Source organism: Aythya fuligula, chromosome 3 (genome assembly GCF_009819795.1).
Source record: "Aythya fuligula isolate bAytFul2 chromosome 3, bAytFul2.pri, whole genome shotgun sequence".
Classification (NCBI taxonomy): Eukaryota; Metazoa; Chordata; class Aves; order Anseriformes; family Anatidae; genus Aythya; species Aythya fuligula.
This window is the reverse complement of record NC_045561.1, coordinates 59,067,633-59,086,810: the sequence shown is the minus strand read 5'-3', so window position 1 is coordinate 59,086,810 and position 19,178 is coordinate 59,067,633. Positions and strand designations below refer to the sequence as shown.

The 19,178-nt window shown below is 40.8% G+C and overlaps 2 protein-coding genes across 7 annotated transcripts in view; one reads left to right on the top strand and one right to left on the bottom strand.

Moving 5' to 3' along the window:
* Positions 1 to 9,215, bottom strand: part of DOP1A (DOP1 leucine zipper like protein A) — a 61,586-nt gene extending 52,371 nt beyond the window's left edge. For 5 of the 6 annotated variants that reach the window (XM_032185593.1, XM_032185597.1, XM_032185596.1 and 2 more), the window contains exon 1: positions 9,178 to 9,215. The gene's annotated coding sequence lies outside the window, so the exon portion shown is untranslated. Of the gene's footprint in view, positions 1 to 7,934; positions 7,998 to 9,177 lie in introns of those variants that run through there. The other variant, XM_032185594.1, reaches the window with a different exon arrangement.
* Positions 9,216 to 11,728: 2,513 nt separating this feature from the next.
* UBE3D (ubiquitin protein ligase E3D) overlaps positions 11,729 to 19,178 on the top strand; it is an 81,661-nt gene continuing 74,211 nt past the window's right edge. The window contains exons 1-4 of the mRNA XM_032183483.1: positions 11,729 to 11,790; positions 11,993 to 12,192; positions 13,580 to 13,670; positions 18,839 to 19,070. Of these exons, the coding sequence (XP_032039374.1) occupies positions 11,729 to 11,790; positions 11,993 to 12,192; positions 13,580 to 13,670; positions 18,839 to 19,070 (585 nt within the window). The remainder of the gene's footprint in view (positions 11,791 to 11,992; positions 12,193 to 13,579; positions 13,671 to 18,838; positions 19,071 to 19,178) is intronic.

The window sequence follows — 19,178 nt, the reverse complement described above, 5'->3', positions numbered from 1 at the left end:
ATTTTTTTTTTCCACCCACAAATATACATATTTATTATGTATACCCCCCACTACCACCCTTTCAATGCTACTCCGGCCCCAAGCACCTTCAAACCTTAATGGGAAATTCTATTGTAGCATGTCTGTGGGAAGAGGCTTTTATGTCCCTTTTAATTGGAGCCTTCTGGGAATTCTCTCTGATACTCAGCTTTTGAAAAGATTTCACTCTCAACAAATGCAGCTCTCCTGTCTTTATTAAAGGAAAGTGGGAAGAAAATGGTGTGTAATCGCAGGCTGAAGCATGGTAGACAAAAAAGAAAAGGAGAAACCTCTAACAACAAACCGTGAAACAGGTATAACAATAAAGAAACTGTACTCGCTAGGCTGCCTACCAGGCACGATAAATAGAAATCATGCTGAAAACAGCAGCTTCAGTGAGACCTTCCACCATGACTGGAAAACATGCCTCATTGGCCCCTATTCCCAGTGAGCAGCAATATAACAAAATAGTGGAATGCCTGAAATGAAAGGCGTCTATGAAAGGTTACAGCAGAAACACTAACAGAAATAAAAAGTGACATTCTGATTTCTGGTGTACTACTGTTGATGGAGATAATAAAACATTTATAATTAAATTCTAAGGAAAAAATGTATGGTTTGGGACAAGTCAAAAAGACTAGAAATTCAATGTGTATTGTTTCACGTCATAAACACACTTCCAAGTTCTTAGAACTACCCCAGACCATATCAGCTACATTGGTACTGTTTTACCTCTTTAGCACTCCAACAGGTAACACAAAGACAGCCAGACTCCAACATCTCCAAACTGAGACAGCAGTAAGTCCCGCTTGAAATTTCATGACCTTAATCTGGCTGAGTTTATCAAAGTGCCCTGGCAGATTTTTGCTTCTTCCTTTTTGCTCCTCTAGTTAGCAGGAGCTTCTGATGATTAATAGATATGAACACATCTTTAACCCTCCTGAGGTGTTTTGTTTTGTTTTGTTTTAATGTTTTTCTCATATGTAAAAGAAGTGTTCCTTCAGTCGGAGGCAGTACACCACTGGTGTGGTGGAGAGGGAGCTTTGAGAAGCCTCTCAGCCCGCAGCCTTCCACCCAAGTCGTGTGCAAGGTACCAGACAAGTCTCTCTCTTCTGCCCTCATCACATTGATTTTTTCTCTTCCAGAACAACTGAAGTTCCATATCATTTCTTTATCCTTATTGCAATCTTACTCCTCGTACTGCTCATGTCTCAGCATGACAAGGGAAATTGCAAAAAAGAACAAGAAAATAAGTATAGACTTACAGACAAAAGGAAGAAGACCTCGTATAGCAGGAGTGAATAAAAAGGTCTATAGCTACTGACCTTTTGCACTTCTGATTCTGATGGCAGGCTAATAATGACAGATTGTCTCCAAGGTAGAACAGAAATGGAAAGTATTACTTAGAAATACATTCTGAGTGCCAAACCAATAGTTGTCATAATACCTCACCGGCATAAAGGACTTAGGCCCTGTTTTTCACTTAGAAGCTTATACCATATGGCTTCATTTTATAATAGCCGTATTTTCTTTGGATTAAGGCCAGAGAGAGATGGCTTTTGCTTTGAAAAGGCTACAGAATACCAGCAGATATCTCAAAGAGGCTGTTGCACAACTGCCAGTGTCTGATCTCCAAACATAAGATAAAATATTAACACTAAAGAAGAAAAAAGGAGCAACACACAAAAGCAACACAATTCTCATTTTTTCAGGCGCAAAGAATGGAGGAAGTACTTGACACATCAAATAATGCTTTTTGAGTCAAGAAAGCATCAGCATCCTTTCCTATTCAGTGAAAGCATAAATGCAGCCATTTGCGGCTGTGTGGGAAACTGGGCTCTGTATTCCCGAAGTATCTGAAAAATCTGAGAGCCAAGAGTTTGGACTGATTAGAGATTATCAAAGGTTAGACAGAAACAGCAGGAACACAGGCTTAAAAAGGACAGTCTTCTTGTACCTATTAACTGATAAAGATACTCTCTTCCTATTTTAAAACAAACAAAAACAGCTACCTGAACAACCTAGATTTATTTTTAGATACCAGCCTTTTGCCAACCAGTTGATAATAACAAAGTTACTCTAGTCTTTTAATTGATATTTGCATTTATCCACATGTTGTCAGTGAATTTAACCATTATGAACTTTTATGGAGAGGAGAAAAAAATACATTTTCTTAATACTCTATGGTTATCCCCTCATTTTTCTTTCTAAAAAAAAAAAAAAAAAAGAAAAAAAAATGTTTTATGAAGTTTGAAGTTTTAGTAAAGAATTAATTTCTTGCATATTTTTTCCATAATTAAGAGCCTCTATTTCAAACTATCCAAACCATATCAGTGGCTATAATAAGTCAGGGAGCAGAGGAGACAATATTTATTTAATACTACAAAATATAAGTAAATATGTATTATTATGATAAGCCTGGCACCATTTTTATTCTAAGATCATTAAAACTACAGGAACACCTATCTTTATTAGCCCTAATACATAAAAATACTGTTGTCCTACCAGGTTTCCTTTTTGTTTAGTCTGAAGATATTCCAAAATATAGTTGTTGATATTTTCTTGTTCCTATCATATATTCTTACCGTTATTTTTCTCTTCATTTACAGTGAAAAATCAGATTTAGCAACTTTATAATTATATGGCACTGATATCTCAAAACAAAGTCAAAATTTAGTAACGTTTATCTCCTTGTAAATATCACACTCAGTCTTATTCTTTCAGGGTGTGCTATTTTGAAAAGTCAGATAAATAATAAAATTTGGCAGATTAAAACCATTTAAAAAAATTAGGAGCTTCTGCCACATCATGAACAACCTAAAGGTTAAATCATTTATTTTGCCATTTAACAATCACTATTTAGCACAAGGGTCAACTTTATTTGGAAAGTTTTATTATTATTTATTTATAATTTTAAAACAAAGGGATGAAAGTAAGCATTCTTTGCTTTTGTTGTCTTTTCCTCTTTTGGTATACCCAAAGAGAAGGAAGAGGCAAGCTGCCCAGATTGAAAGCTCACCCAGTCTCCTGGAGGGCCAGTCATGGCATAGATAACCCTCAACCTGTTCTATGACCATGCCTCTCTTCAAATGGGTGACAAAGAAGGAATGAGGGTATCAGAGCAGAAGGCTCATTATCGATGAAGAATATTTGTGTTATTTAAGAAATGTCATGCACTTTCAATCTGATAAGACCGTATTTAAATCACAAGTGACTGCAGAAGTAGGTCTTGACACTTACTACCTTCAACTTCTGAAGAGGATTGAAAAGTCTAAAAAAAAAAAAAAAAAAAAAAAAACAACCAGACAGACCACACAATTCTGGACACATTTGGATACCCAGTCTTACGGCATGCCTTTGACAAGGAAAGCAGTTACCTGGGCCTGGGGATCTCCTTTTGCTTGGGCTGTGTATGATGTGTTCACAGGGCAGCCCTGCAAACAATTCCCTTCATCACTAAGGCAGTATTGGCTTTCCCCAGTCATGTTAAGATGCTACTTCTACAGCTGTATTTTCCACAGGAAATGCTCTTCCTTCCCAAACTCACATGCTTAAGAGCCTTCTGTCTCACATTGACACAAGCTATTAATCTGTTTAAGATGGTCTAAATGCTTTTGGCTGAAGCTAAAGAAACTACATTGAAGCTGCGGGTCTCATCAACACATTCAGGATTAGTAGCTTTCATCTAGATCCCATCTCAACTTTATCACAGGATTATAAAACTTCCCAGCTACTCACAAATTCTCCAGCACCTGCTGTACCCCACAGCTCCTTTACAGGTTTGACTTGCTGCTGTTCCATTCTTACATTTTCCAAGCCCCACAGAACTGATATAATTGTCTGCCTCATATCAACCTGCAATACAGGCCAAGGTGCTGACCACTGTGCCGTGGAGCACAAATGTGCTTACATTATTTCACTTGAAGAATTCCCAAGATTTGTCCCAAGTACCTTCAGGAATTCACTTTGCAAACTTGTTCCCTTTGAACTCTGCAGAGTTTTAACTCCTTAACATGTCAAGGTTTATTTCAAAAATTATTTAGTGATTCAAGTATGACCATGGGGCACAGAATAAAAAATAAAACTAGATAACTAAAAAGCAGATGAGAAAAATTTCAGATTTCACAGTACTGAGTTGTTTGTTTTCAAGCTGTGTACAGTGCCCACATACCAAGCTGCCAACTGCAGAAGCACATTTTTATTTAAATAGACTTAATACAAACACAGATTTGAACACCCAGAGAACAGAAGTCTTGTTATGTGGTAACTCATTATACTTTGTTTCTCCTCAGAAACATTTAAAAGCATGAAGAGCAAAATACTGTAAATTCCAGGCTAGTGTCTTAATACAAAAATCATGTGTTGGAAATACATAGTCTCTTCTACCAACAAATATAAAGACTTTCCAATTACAACCACTTAACATGTTTCTAAAATGACTTTCTACGTTCAGAATCTGTCAAAGGGGCATCACTAGTGTCTTCTGAAGAACAGTTTGGGCTTGTTGTTTTGGCCTATAGCTATTCAGTACAGTAAAGATGCAAAGAAGACATATTACCCAAATAAGCAAACACACACATGATATATGTACACAAAGTAGACCTGATCTCATCATTATCCTGCAGGACTGCAGAGCACTCAGTAAAATTTAATATTGCCATTAATAACTTGGCCATACACTTTTCTATCAAGTCAAAATTCACAACTGGGAACAACTATGCCACCAAGTCAGGTGTTCCTATTCCTTTTCATGTCATGATTCATTTCAGGCAGCATACCAATCTGTGCATTATCCATACCGGCAACTTCTAAACCAACACAAGATGTTTTTTCTGAGAAAGACTGATTCTCACTCAGACAAGAATTAAATGAGAAAATGTGTATGGCCTGTACTACAAAGGTGTGATTAGATACCTAAATGGATGTGTTCCTGGCTTCAGAATCTACAAGACACCCTTATTACTACCTCAAGAAAAAAACTGTGTATAGAAATACACTAAGTATACCTTTTATTTTTGGATAAATAGGAAGTCACAAGACAGACAACTAGACTGAAGACTCTCAATTTACCAGGGAGCATAGTCTGATGGAAATACCTAAGATATGCAAAACAATCTTCCTGATATTGCTCTTTACGGTATTGCAGAGTCTGAGTTACACCAGATATGAGCTCATAAAGAGTAATAAGTAACAAGCTTAAAAATTGTTAAGGAACATACAGCAAGTCTTCTTAGTAACCAGCTTCTCTATTCATTATTTAAGGAAATCTAGAACTGGACAGTATTTCCCTCTTAGTCAACTCCACATTTGAAGGAAAGAAGAACAAAACACTCAGAATTTAACCTGTACTGTTTTAACATTTTTACAGAGCATTTTCCTCCCTTCATTTCATTTCATCTCACCTCACAGAGCTACCTTCTTTATAATCAGTTGGAATTGTAACAGCAAAACATCTGTAAAAGAAGCGTAAGCAATATAGGTAAAGGCACTTTGACAGTCTTCTGTAACAGAGTAAATCCCCAGGCTGACATCCCAACAATCCTGAAGACAGAAGACAACATTTAAGATTTATTGATAGATTTAAATGAGATGCAACCTCCTGGAGTCAACCAGACACTGTGACAATGCCAAAGCAAACGACAACGTGAAACCCTTACTGAGAAGCGAAGCGTGACATCGCCTGTAGCGCATCACCTGCTGTTCCCCGCACCAGAACAAGGCGCTGCCAGGCTGGCACGGCTGGGCCTACCCGCTGCAGCAGCAGGGCCTCTCTCAGCTATCCACAAACCAACCGACAGTGCTGCACAGCGGGCAACTTCCCCACCTTCATAAAAAGATCATGAGGTGGCGTATTAGAAAGTAGTCCCACCACCTCTCCCTGCAGCACCTTTGTGTTCTCCCTGCTGCGCAGTGTTTGAGAGAGTTACCTTCTCTCCAGGTGTCTAACAAGGGAAAAAGAAAAGCTTCCTAAAAGCAAAAACCAATTTATTTTATGTTTCAGCTTCATTCTTTCAAATGGTCACTATGCCCTCTTTGGACAGAATTACTTTTTAACTAGCTAGCTCTCCTCTTCTGATCTCTTCCAAGCATTTACTGACCAGAGACTTATCTTGAGGCATTCTTTTCCTATCTTCAATATTTTTTACTTTCAACAAACTAATAAAACCAAATAATAACGAAGTTTAAAAAAGCCAAAAATCATATAGCAACCTTAACAATAACAAGCAACTCAAACCAGTATGACTATGTTTAAACCTAGAACTGCAGCACACTTTGCTTTAAAGAACTTTGCCAACTTCCGGATACTTTCTGGCCTGGAAAACAAAAAAGGACTACATAAGCCTCATTGTCTTACATTGTTTACCTGTACTCTCCACCTCAGAAAGATAAGCATTGCTCAAAAAAAAAAAAAAAAAAAAAAAAAACCCTGATAATTCATTCATTCTTTGCTCACAATAATGTTAAAATTGAAGATTTAAACAAACCTTTTATACAACCACACCTGTTGTTCTAATACATACCCTCCCCTGAATTTAACGTCCTGTCTCCAAACAACCCTGAGATTTGTTTTCAACGTTCACAGAAATGTTTGTCAGAAGTTCTCCATACACAATCTTATCAAAGCTTTATTTGGGTAACACTTTGTCCAACCTCCCTTTTTTATAAAACCTGAGGTCTTTAGATATTACTCATTCACTCATTTCAACTGGGTTTTATCATTTTATACTAATTTAAATTCTGAATTAGTGTCATATGCCATATTTATGCCTGTACATTATCTAGATTGTGGTCATATTTCGCAATGTGCCTGATATCTCATGTTCTGCAGATGGATTACAGACGGATTTGTAAGGCAGAATCCTCTTCTGACTCTTCTGGAAACAGAATTCTGTGGGACAGAAACTTGCTCACCCTCCTTATCAGCAGAAAGGGCCTTTCTTATGCCAGAAGGGACATAAATACTAAGTTCACATTCTCTTTGAATTCTAAAAACAATAGAAACCAAATCAGACAAAACACCATTCCTTGGCTTTAATTATTTTTTTAATGGTTATACGCAAGTACAAATTTCTGATCTGTTTCCTTTGTTTACAGAAAATGTTACTAAGGGAAAAACCTATCAATGCCTCCAGTTATGCACTGTCAACTATGTGGATATTCTGAAATCTCTGTAATGATGAAGCACTTACCAGAGAAAAAGAATTAACATTGCATATATAAATAATTTAAAACAAAAACTACAAAAATAACATTGCATTGACTAGCAAAATCATCTCCTTAGTAGCTTTGGTGCTGTCTTTTCTCTTCTTGTTTCGGTCATTGGGGAAAAAATGCTTGATCCTGCACTGTTTCTCCCTGAGAGCTTGGGGAGAATGAGATGCAACATATTTCATTTTGTTTTTATCACTTAACTGATTATCAGCTACAAGTTCAGGCAACATGATTATTCATCTCAAAGACAACTTAAGTGCATACAAATAAGTTCTACTGCATAAAGTTATATTTTTCCATTCCATGATTTAGCAGATGCAGTCTCTTTTTATCATCTCTTAGTTCTCTTTTCTGTCTCTATTTTTCCTCAGCCATTTCCAAAACATGTTATTCCCCCCGTTTTTTAAAACAACACTTCATAATCCTTCTTGGTCATCATCTGCACTGGCTATCAACACCGCTCCAAAGACAAAACAAACCAAACCAAGCGAGAACAGTAATAATTATTTTTAGTCAGTCCTGCCCAAGCAATCATTCCCAGCTAGAGCACGAAGACACTAAAAATAAAGGTGGACAGGCAGTAACACTGGTCAGGACAACAAAGCCAGTGATGAACACACAGAAGTGTCTTCCCCTTATTCAGATGGAGAATGATGGTAGAACACAATCCAAGCCCACTTGCACCAGACAGACTGCATTCTTACCAGCTTAGCTTGCTGTGCATGTGATGAGTGTTTCCAGTGGTCAGTGTAGCATTCCAGTATTTTCACACAAGAGATGTGCTGCCGAAATAAACACGGCCTCCCCTGTAAACATAACCATGCACTGGAATGCCCAGCCACAGCCCTATTGGAAGATGCAGGACAACTTGTTTTTGCCAGATGCTGTTTAAGTACCTACTGTCACAGGCGCCAGCAACAAGCTGGGAACAGGAGACATTCAGTAAGTCAGAAATGCAGTTCTCCTTCCCCATCTCTCCCTTCCAGCCTACTTAAATTTCCAAAAGTGCCTATTCTAATTTCAATTAAAACCAACCTGGGAATTATGTGGTTGACATCTTGCTTTTTTCCAAACCAGCGTTCATCCTTGTGACGTTCATCTGTTACGTTATAAGTTACTGTACATTTTGGATAATCACAGCACTCAGCCATCAAATCATTATCAGACGTGTGAAAAGACATTACTGTGTTGCATTCAGTCTCTTCGGTGGAAAGTTACCAAATGTTTCAACCAAAAAAAAATAAGCACATCTGACAGCCAGGCCAATGCAAGTATTTAGAAGGGATACAGCCAGACTGAGGCTTGGCAACAAAATTAAAAGATACCATATGCAACCTTATACTAAGCCTGGATTGCCTGCAAACATCTAGCATATCGCTACTTCAAGAGATCCCCCCGCCAGCTCGCAGCCCTGCAGGATTCAGGCAGCATCACACGGTTAATCCGAGGGCAGTAACGCGCTGCTACTGCACCTGACACGCAGGCACGCTTATTATTTATGATATATTAGTTATCCAGCATGGAAATCCAAGGGCCACAAGTGGTACCAGCCCCGGGATAACCTCAGCACACCCGCAGCGTGTTTTAGGGCATTCAGAGCCGAGCCCTTCAGGCCTTGCTGGTTACCCCCAATGCCCAGACACCCCCGTACCCCTCAGCGGCCACCCGGGCCCCGCCGCCCTCACACCTCAAGGTCACGGCGGGCCGGCTGCGGGCCCTCCCCCTCACGGGACACCGCCCCCTCGACAAACCCACCGCCGGAGGGGCCCACCCGGCGCTGTCACCGGGCTCCTCCGCACCTGCCGCCAGCCCCCAGGCCCGGCTGGACCCCGGGGGGTGCCCCCGCTGCGCCCAGGAGGGGGGCGAGAAAATGGCGGCGGCGGCGCCTCAGGGACGGGACGGGGGCGACGGGGGTGGGGGAGGGGGAGGGGGGGGGGGGGGCGTTACCTGAGCGCCCCGCGCCGGAAGGGCCCCGCCGCCGCCGGCCGCCCCGCGCCGCCCTGACAGCTCCCGGCCTGCACCGCGCCCCGCCCCGCCCCGTCCAGCACCGCCCCGCGTCAGGCCGGCGCGCGCCTGCGGGGTCGGTTTAACGCTCGCTCCCCCCCCCCCAACCCCTCACGAAGCGCCTCTGCCGTCCGCAGGCTGTCCCCAAAATAAGGAGGGTAGCTGACAAAAAGGATACGAACATTGCGGCGAAATCAGTCGAAATAAAAAAAATCACGGGTCCTCCAGTCACGAGGGAAGGGGAAAAAAATGAAAAATCAACAGTTGGTTAAATAAAATTGTATATATGTGGTATAGTGTCGAGTAATTTTTGAACCTGTAGTACTCAGTGAGGAAACGTGAGGACCTAAAGTGTCAGGTAATAGAGAATATAAGCTTATCATAGACTTTTGCTGGGTGCTCCAGCTTGCAGGACACCCACCATTACAATCACAAATACGAATGCTGCTTCACTGAGACCCTCGCCTGAGCCTGTGTTGCTGGCTGCAGGTTGTTTCTCACAAATTGTATTACATGAGCGGCTTAATCAATCTTTCAGGCTTTGTCTGAAAACAAGTAAATGTTTCTAAAATACAGCCTGGGGAAAATCTCGTACCATAGATCACCAGGTAGCAGGTTACAAATCCTATCAACACGACAGTCTAACAAGGCAGGTTTTGTTCTCCAAGCTTGGGGTAATAAACAGGAGACAAGATTCCTTTTCTCATTAAACTGTTAATTTAGGATTCCAAAATTACTAAATCCTACACTATTAAGGATTCAATATTTCATAACTTCACGTTTGGAAAGCTGGCAGTTCCCACTGGTTTTGGTGAGACATTGAGTACCACTACAGGTGTTGTATTTCCAACTAAAACAGTGTGTATTGACATGTTTTTCATTAAAATACCATACAAATGCATCTGAGACCTAATTCCTAACTAGGGCTCGGTGGTGCCTCTGGAGATGTTCGGAAGTGGTGGTCTTGCCAGAAGTGGCAGGACTTCCAGGAGGTAACGCCATACCTTCACACACCACCCTGAGGAGCAGTGAGGAGGTATCTGAGCTTACCTTTTGCTGAACTTTTACCAGTACCAGTTACAACCTGGAGCTATCTTAAAAGTCCTGTGAAGCTGTTGCATCAGCTTTCCGTGCAGTAGCAATCCAAACAAAGCCCAACAGAACATTGCACATCATCGGGAAGGATACGGAGAACAAGAAACAGGGAGGTGTTTGGTATATAGCCACTGCTCAGATTGATTCCTGTGTCAGTTCTTCTCTTCACAGGTTGAGAAGCTGTATGGTAGTTAGGGACAGCACAGGAGGGAGGGAGCCACTGCCTTACAGGGGCAATGACAAAGTCTGGAACAGCTCAGGAAAGAAGGCTGGGGAAAGATTTCATCAAGATTTACAAAGTCGTCATTATTCATATCGATGGCAAGAAGGAAATAGGCAGGAATGTGCCTTCCAGCACCCTTAACACAATAGCTACACTGAGGAACTCTTCCTAAATAGCATCTCCTTATTGCTGACACTGGAATCAAAATACTGGGCTAGGTGCACCCATGGTTTTGGACATTAATGTTAATTTCTGTATAATTATTTCACTGCAGAAACAGTGAGAAGCCTATGGCAGACAATGTTCGATATATGAAGCTCACACCCTGCAGGAAATACCTGAGATTATTTATAGCTTTGTAGTCTTGTGTAAGCCTCTATCAGAGCCGAAGTCTCTTTTAACAGGAATCCCTTTTACTAGGAGTTGATTCTTGTGTCATGAGGTGAATTTTAGTGGTGTCTGACATGCGACCTGCTTGCTTAGAACAATTTAACTGGCAATATGGGCATTGGTTTGTGATGCAGTAGGAAATGAAAGCTGCCATATGGAATAAAATGTTTTCTTTAAAAACAAACAAACCACAAAACAAAACAAACAAACAAACAAAAAAGAGAAACACCACACCCAGAACAACCAGTAGGTATAATAAGAACACAAAGAGAGTATAGCCTGCATCTTATAATACTTGATGAAATTTGTGTATTATTAAAAATATTTGGCTGAGACAGTTTAGCTGACGGTTGCCTGCCCCATTTCCCCCACAAAATCTAAACTCACACCATCTACTTCCTTGAGGCTCTCCTAAGAAATCTGCTCGGTTTTGCCAACTCCAAGGGTCTGCATTACTTCAAAGCAATCATGTCTTAGATAACAAATCGCTACAAAATTAACCAAAGGCAAACCTGCCTTTCTGCATGAGGTGTTTCCAAACACGTGCAACCACAAAAAGCTTTAGGGCTTCCCAGAAGAAGCTAACAACGTTGTAAAGGACCCTTTGACCCCAGCCAAGGACCAAGCAACCCAGAACCCCTCCCAGCTTCTGGCGGGGCCAGAGGGCAGCCGGGGAGAGCCCCCGTGTGGGGAGAAGCCCTGGGAGCGGCTCGGGCTGCGGGCTGCGGGCTGCAGGCGGCGCTGTGTGTGGCGGCCGCTCGCTGCAGGCTGCGGGCCGGGCTGGGCATGGCGGGGCCGTTCGTGCTGGAGATCCGGCGGGGGACGGGGAGCGCCTCGCTGCTCGTCCGGTACCTGCGGGGCAGGAGCCGGGGGTGGCGATGGAGGAGGGCTGGGCTGGGGCGGTGGGGCAAGGCTGAGCCGCCGCGCAAATAAAGGCTTCCTGAGCACCGTGCGTTATCGATTTCTCCTCGTTCTTTACGCTCCTTCCATGGGGAAGCCCTTTCCAGCCCTCCCCCCCAGCGCCGTAACTCCCGTGCTTTCCCCCCGCAGCGAGCCCAGCCTGCGGAGCCTGCCGGCCGACATCAGCCTGGCGCCGGCCCGCCTGGAGCTGCGGAGCGCCGGGGCCTGCGGGGCGCTGGAGCTGCCGCCGGGGCTCAGCCTGGCCCCGGCCTCCTGCCGCGGCCTGCGGAGCCTCCCCGGCGGGGCCCTGCACCTCCGCCTGCGCCTGCGGGAGGCGCCGGGCGGCGCGGGTAAGGCTGCGGGTGGGGACGGGGTGGGGGCTGCCTACAGGGGCTTGGGGGGGCTGGGGGTAGCGGTCATTCAGAGCTGGGCTCGGGGAGGTCTGGGGTGCTGCTGTCCTTCGGGCTGGGGGAGGATAAGGCGCTAGCCGGAGTTTGAAGCATGCTCTAAGTGTGTGTGCAGGTGCTGTTTCTGTAAGGTTCCCTTTGGGGCTCAGTTTCCAACTTAAACAACAGCTCTTGGTCCAGCATCTGATAGCGTGCAGCATCTGTCGGTTTTAAAAAGCGAAGCCACAAAAAGTGGCTTGATGAAAGGGACGCTGTTGCTGAATAACTCCTCATAAGTTTGAGAGCATCGTTCAATTCCCTCCCCCGTGCTTTCCTGCATCACTTCAAACTTTTTTTTTCCCCACTACTTCAAACATCACCCCCCCCACTACAAAATTTTTCCCCTTTCCTATTTCACGTTTAAGCTAAAAATGCAATAATGCAATTCATCCAAGCTATAACGCAACATTTGTCACTGACCACTTAATTATAAAGATTAACCTTGGTTAGCCTTTAAAATTTTAAATTAGTATGCAAAAATGGCTGTCTCTTATGAACTTCTGGGATGTTTTTAACTACCTTTCCCTTGTGGTTGCAATCTGTTTCTTAAATACTGAGCACCTGTGCTGGAAACGTACTTTAACTCTTTGATTTCAGAAAGTGGGCAATGCAAAGCCTGTTTATACGTGGAGCTAGGCTTATAGTTTGTTTTTTTCTTCCACCTAATATTTGATTTTCTCTGAAGGCTTTTATATGTATATATTAATTTGGAAAAGCTGTCTGAGCTGTCTTCTGTGAAACTGTTTTCTGTCTGCTGGCCTGCAGAGGGTGTTGCTCGCTCACTGTTCATTGTGTAGTACAGCAGTGGCTGTGTATCTTACCTGGCTGAAAATCTAAGACTACTGCTTTTTTTTTTTTTTTTTTTTTTTTTTAACCCCCCAACTATTTTTTGTTATGTACCGGGATGTACCATCGTGTTACAGAGATGCTGGCTAGCAGAACTCTGATTACAAAAGAGTAGGATTGAGTTTTAATTTACACAATTATACCAATTCTCTGCGATGATACCTGTATCTCAGCTCCTCCAGATGAGAGGGTATGGGCCATTAAAGTAGTTATTTATGTATTGCTGCCCCTATTTAACAATATGGGGCATGAGGTAGAGGTGGCAAGTTTTTCCTAAATCTCATTGCTTCTACAGGTTAAAAGAATAAGGTTGTGTTTAGAATGTCAACACTTTGCTTATTTAGATTCTTCTCTTGTTTAAGTTTGACGTATTTGGAAGTATTTTTATGTATGAGTGAAAATTTTACGCAGCCTTGAAGATTAATGCATCCTCTCCTATTTGTAGAACTTGTTTATAATTTGAGGGAAAGCCTGAAACCCCAGAAGAATTGCATCTTTTACTGCCAGTCCTGTGGTGATGTCATAGTAAAAGAACGGTGAGTACTGCAGTGTCTTGTATAGCAATCTGTATAGCAACAGATGCTGTACGGATTGGTATTCGTGTTATTTAGTGTACTTAGAGAGTTAAAAGACAGTTATTTTGAAATTGATAGATGAGAACACTTTTGAAGCACTGTTACAGATGACTAAAATCAAAATTACCTGAAACAGTTTTTCACCATTTATTCATTTACTTCTTGCTTCATTCTGGCTGGAAGGTAGAAATAGCTTACTTAGAGCATCGGCCCTGACAGGTGGGAAGTCTGGATTCTTTTCTTAGTTGTCTGCTGTGCCTCAAGTGAGACATTTTCTTTTGTGGCTGGACTTCCCTATGCATAAGAGAAAAAAAAAAAAAAAAAGTATAACATTTTGAGCTGAAAACATTGCAGTTAAAATGTTGAACACATATTAGTTTTCATTGATTTAACACTATTCATAGTCTTAATAGCTGGCATCTCTGCAGTGGTGAAGGGAGTAAAACTGAAAATTTTAACCTCAACTTCTTTATTCCTCTGCACTTCCAGGGCTCCTTTTCAGTTCTGTTTATTCTCTTACAGATTCTATTCAGTCAGTGTGCTGTAGTTATAAAGTGGCTGCTCAGAATGGGGTTGCTGTCAGCAGCTCCCTCCTATCTGTTAAGTTCAGGGATGCTGAATTTGGGGAGTACAGGACCTGTTTTTTAGCTGTATGATTTGGCCTTATCTCTGTTCCTTACAAAGTCTGCAGAGTGAATGAGAATTTTAATATAAAGCTGCTGCGTTTTCTGGCTCTTGTGATGAACAATTTTGACAGCTGCAGCTGGATATGTACAAATTGTTGGAGACGCACTTGCAGCCTTTTATGATCTGTGTCACTCCTAATACTCAGAACGGTGATACAAATGTAAATCTGTAAACTTCTGTTACTTTCCTGTCGTACATATGGATTTATGGTTGGCGTGAACACAAATGAATGAGGATTTCCTGGCTTTCTCTTACGAAATGTTTCATCAGAAAGTCTAGCAGTAACTCTCCTTGATACATTTATACCGTAAAGAAACTTCTTATTTATACTCAGTAACATTTGCTTTCAAAAGATCTTGCACCTTGTATATTTCCATCTCTGAGTGGGCGATTTCCTGACTATCAACACACCAAATGCATACGCATGGCATTTACATACTGTAAATGTGGTTCTGTATCCTACAGTGTGACACAGCAGGAATTTTTTGAGAATGGAAAAATCAAGGCATGTTAGTGCATTGCTTGTAAACTGTTTCTCCTTGCAGAGGACCTCTGAACCCCCCTTGAATGTTACCACTAAAAAATATTGACTGTGATAAGGGTAGAAGGTTGGAGCTGTCAGTTTGTCCAGCACCTTCCATTCCAGCTCTCCCATGCTTCCAGAAGACAGTACATTAAGAAACAAAGTTCATGTGTTGGTCTCTGCGTGGTCCAAAGACTATGCTAATGGCAGCATGGTCATTTGTCCTGTGAGGGGGAACTTACTGAAGTGCAAAAGGAAATTAGGTGTAAATGAAAAAACATACTCTAAAGCTTATTTTTTACTGTTAGAAACTGCATAGGAAGCCAGTGGATTTTCTGTCATTTTAAAGACTAGATTAAAGGTATACGTTTGGAATAGTTTAAATGTCAATCCTTCCTTGAGGCAAGAAAATGGACTAGGTGAGTTCTTTCAGCTCAGTTTTCTGTGATTCTCTCTACATTTTCTGAGATGCACTGGATTCATCTGTTTGCTTCTGTTAATCAGAGGTCAGGATTATGGTCTCTCTCTGTTTCTTCCATATTATCCTCATATTAGAGGATGTGTTGTTTTTGTTTTTTTTTTTTTTCCCATGATTTAAGAGCTGCAAAGAATTTTTGATTTTTTTTTTTTCTCTCCTGCTGTGTAGTTCATATATAAAATAATTCTTCAAGGCTTTCTGTCATAGAATCATAGAATGGCTTGGGTTGGAAGGGACCTTACAGACCATCTAATTCCACCCCCCTGCCATGGGCAGGGACACCTCCCACCAGACCAGGTTGCCCAAAGCCCCATCCAGCCTGGTCTTGAACACCTCCAGGGATGGGGCATCCACAGATTTTCTAGGCAACCTGTGCCAGTGCCTCACAGCATGTCTGAGTGAAGAACTTCCTCCTAACCTCTAATGTAAATCTCCCCCATTTAGTTTAAAACCATTCTCCTTGTCCTGTTATTACCTGACTGAACAAAAAGTTTTCTCCATGTAAAAGTTCTTAGAGGCTGAATGCTGTGAAAAATATTTCTTGTAAGTTAACAACGAAGAAGTTACTGTTTTTATTAGTTCCATCTCTAAGAATCTTTGTTCATAAGTATTCTGTTGAAAAACTGATTGCAGGGGAATTCATCTAATTACATTCTAATTAATGAATGAAGATGTCTGCTCTTAAAGAAATTCAGTTGGATCTTTTTTCTTTCTCTTCATCTCTGATTGATCAAAAGGGTTATGTGTTTAATTTTGCTTCAATTTTACTTTCAGCTTCTGAATTTTTAATAGACAGGATGATATTACTGACTGCTTGGATATCAGTTAATAACGATGCTAGAGAGTGTTTTTTCTAATCTAGTCTTAGAAGGATCTCTTTGGCCAAATCCAAGCCCAACTAAGAATGACATCTGTGTGGCAGTTGTCTTAGACTAGTACCTAACTTTTATATTTTTTTTTAATTAAGTTCATTACCTTGGCTTCCTCTGTTTGGAGACTGAGCTATCTCCAGAGGGACATTCGGCTTGACTTTATTAGATCCTTCCAGAAGAAGAAAGTGTCTCTTGGTTTCCCTCTGACTATATGGCTATCTTAAAGAAGAAACATAGCTGTTATTAAGGGTTAGTTTGGGGAGATGACTCCCTAAGTTAGCCAGGTTTTATCATTATACTTACCAGCCCTAAGAGGGTCAGTACCTAGTAAACTTCAGGCTTCTTTTTTGTTGTTGTTGTTTTTGTTTTTTCCTGGAAAGCTAATTTCATGCAAGAGTTACATTTTTCCAATGTGGGGACCCAGGTGGTGACCCAGAATATGGCTTCCCACCTAGGAATGGTGAAAGACTAAAATAAACTGGAAATGCTGTGTTTTCTGTGTAACTTGTAACTTAGAGGTAGGAAGAACCTGGTTAGGAACTTCTGGTGGTTGGAGTACCTGCTTTTGTTTGGCAAGAACTCAGGTCTTCACGAAGTTTCAAAGGGATGTACTCTAGCTTTTGAGAGTAAAGAAAGGGTAATGGAAAGAAACTAGACAGTATTGGTTTGCAGCTTAAAGTAATCTTTTTTTTTTTTTTTTTTTTTTTTTCTGTAACACTTGAAAAAGTATTGCAGAATAATATCAGCTCTTTTTTTTTTTTTTTTTTTTTTTTTCCCTGTGGTAATGTAAAGAACTGTACATGGGAATGTAGACCTTTTTCATTTTGAGTCCAGGCATTGGCACTAACTGCACAGAACTGGGAAGAATTATCAGTCTATAGACCTAGAGCAGAATAAAGGCTGTACCAGAGCAGAATCATGATATCTCAAACAATAGGTAAGACTACAGAGAGTGAAGGTGGTGATTAGTGCCAGGAGCTGACCTTACTAGTAATGCTAAAGCTGGGCCAGAGGACCAGTTATTCCAACTTTCATCTGCAGATGGGGCAAGCACAGTTTAAAATGAATTGAGTATCTATGAAGAAGGAAGTTTTTTATGAAAGGTTTTGCTTTCACCCACGCAAGAATACAAAAGGTGCAATAAACTATGATGGGAAGAACTGGCATCTTTAGAAAAGGATTGTCTGTGAGCTGCAAGAAAGAGAGGGTATTTAGCTAGCTATGGTTTTGTGATTATTTGTAAAATAGCAACATGAATGAAGTGGTGTCTGCAAGTTTTTAATTAAGTGTGGAATCAAAAAACTATATGTAATTATATATATATGTTTTGGGCAATAGCAAATGAAATATGGGAACAAAAGGCAAATGTCTGAAGAAACTAACATCAGAGATCACAGCAAAGAAACTAACAGCAGAGAGCGCAGCACTGCAGCTAACAGTGCATCTACAAAATTGTTGGAGGAGTGCACAGAGTTAAAAATGTTGTATTTTGGCAAAGAGGCAGGTTTTTATCCTAGTGCAATAGTTCTCTATAAAATGTAAACTAAAGCAAATGTGTAAATATGTGGACAGTATCCATCAGTGTTTCTGCACTCTTAATAAAATCTCATGTGGAGGGACCAGAGAATGTTTATGAGAACTATAGGCAGGAAAGTACTGACCACTGACTCATAATGACCAAGACTGTATTTATATAGCATATATAAATATATTTATATGTATGTATTTAAATGTATACATTATATATTAGTAGTATATACATTTCTATGTATGTATTTATATTTATATATGTATTTACATGCATATATTCTAGTTTTCAGAGTGTGTTTTACAGCTTAAAACAGTCGTTCCAAATCTTGGCTTTTAAAATTCTGTGACAATGTGGGTAACCAAAGAAAGTATGTGGAGAAAAACACTGGTAAAGAAAGCAAAGCATGGTATCACCTTTAGCAGACTCCTTGGTCCATATCTCTAACAAGGAGAAGTTTTGTTTTCTGCTGTGTGACTTTTGGAATTTGAATCTGAATCTAAATTAAGATCACATTATTTTATTCTTTTTTTTTCATTTTTTTTTTTTTTTTTAATGAATATGCTCTGTGATATTTTTGTCAGGATTTAGCTTTGTTTTGAAGTCTGGTATCTGACTTTAAGGGGCTTCAAGTACATACTCCCTTGCTATGACAGCAATTTTTTTATATGAACATTTGGTACAAGCAAACTTCATAAGTAGTAATAATAAAAATAATCACAATCTCCATTGTTAACATTTTTTCATGAGCGAGTAGATCTGTTTGATTTCTACCATCTGGGGGGTTATGCGAAGCTCTACTATATAATCTTTGGAGATTCACCCTTGGGAAATGCTTCATCACAAACTTGGCAGGGAACACTCAGCCATTGCTTTCTCAGAATTCATCCAAAGAAAGTACCTTTGACTGAAAGGAGAGTCACACACTACCTTTTGGGGAAAATGCCATGCTTTTTTCTTTCCTTCTTGTAAAGAACTCGCGTGTTAGCATCTTATAAAAGAATGTAATATATTGAAATATCTTTTCTTCTTCCCTCTCAGGAAATTTCTCCGAGTTCTTCCTCTACCAAGTGAAAACTGGAGTGCTTTAGTTGAAGAGTGGTGTTGTCACCCTAACCCCTTTGCCAAAAGCACTTTGCACCCTCAGCTTGATGACTGTTTTCTTGGAGACACTTTTTTTCTGTTGAATTCAGAAAATGAATCGCATGTCCCTGAACCTCCCATATGCTGCTCGGAGACCGGCCATCACGCTTCTCAGAATGGCTCTACCTTGGTAAAGTAGTTTGTTCTAATAATTCTTACAGGAATGTATTTGGACTTTTTCCTTGTAAAATGCCTTTTTGTCACTGGCTCATTTAGCTTACATGTATTATGGGGATGT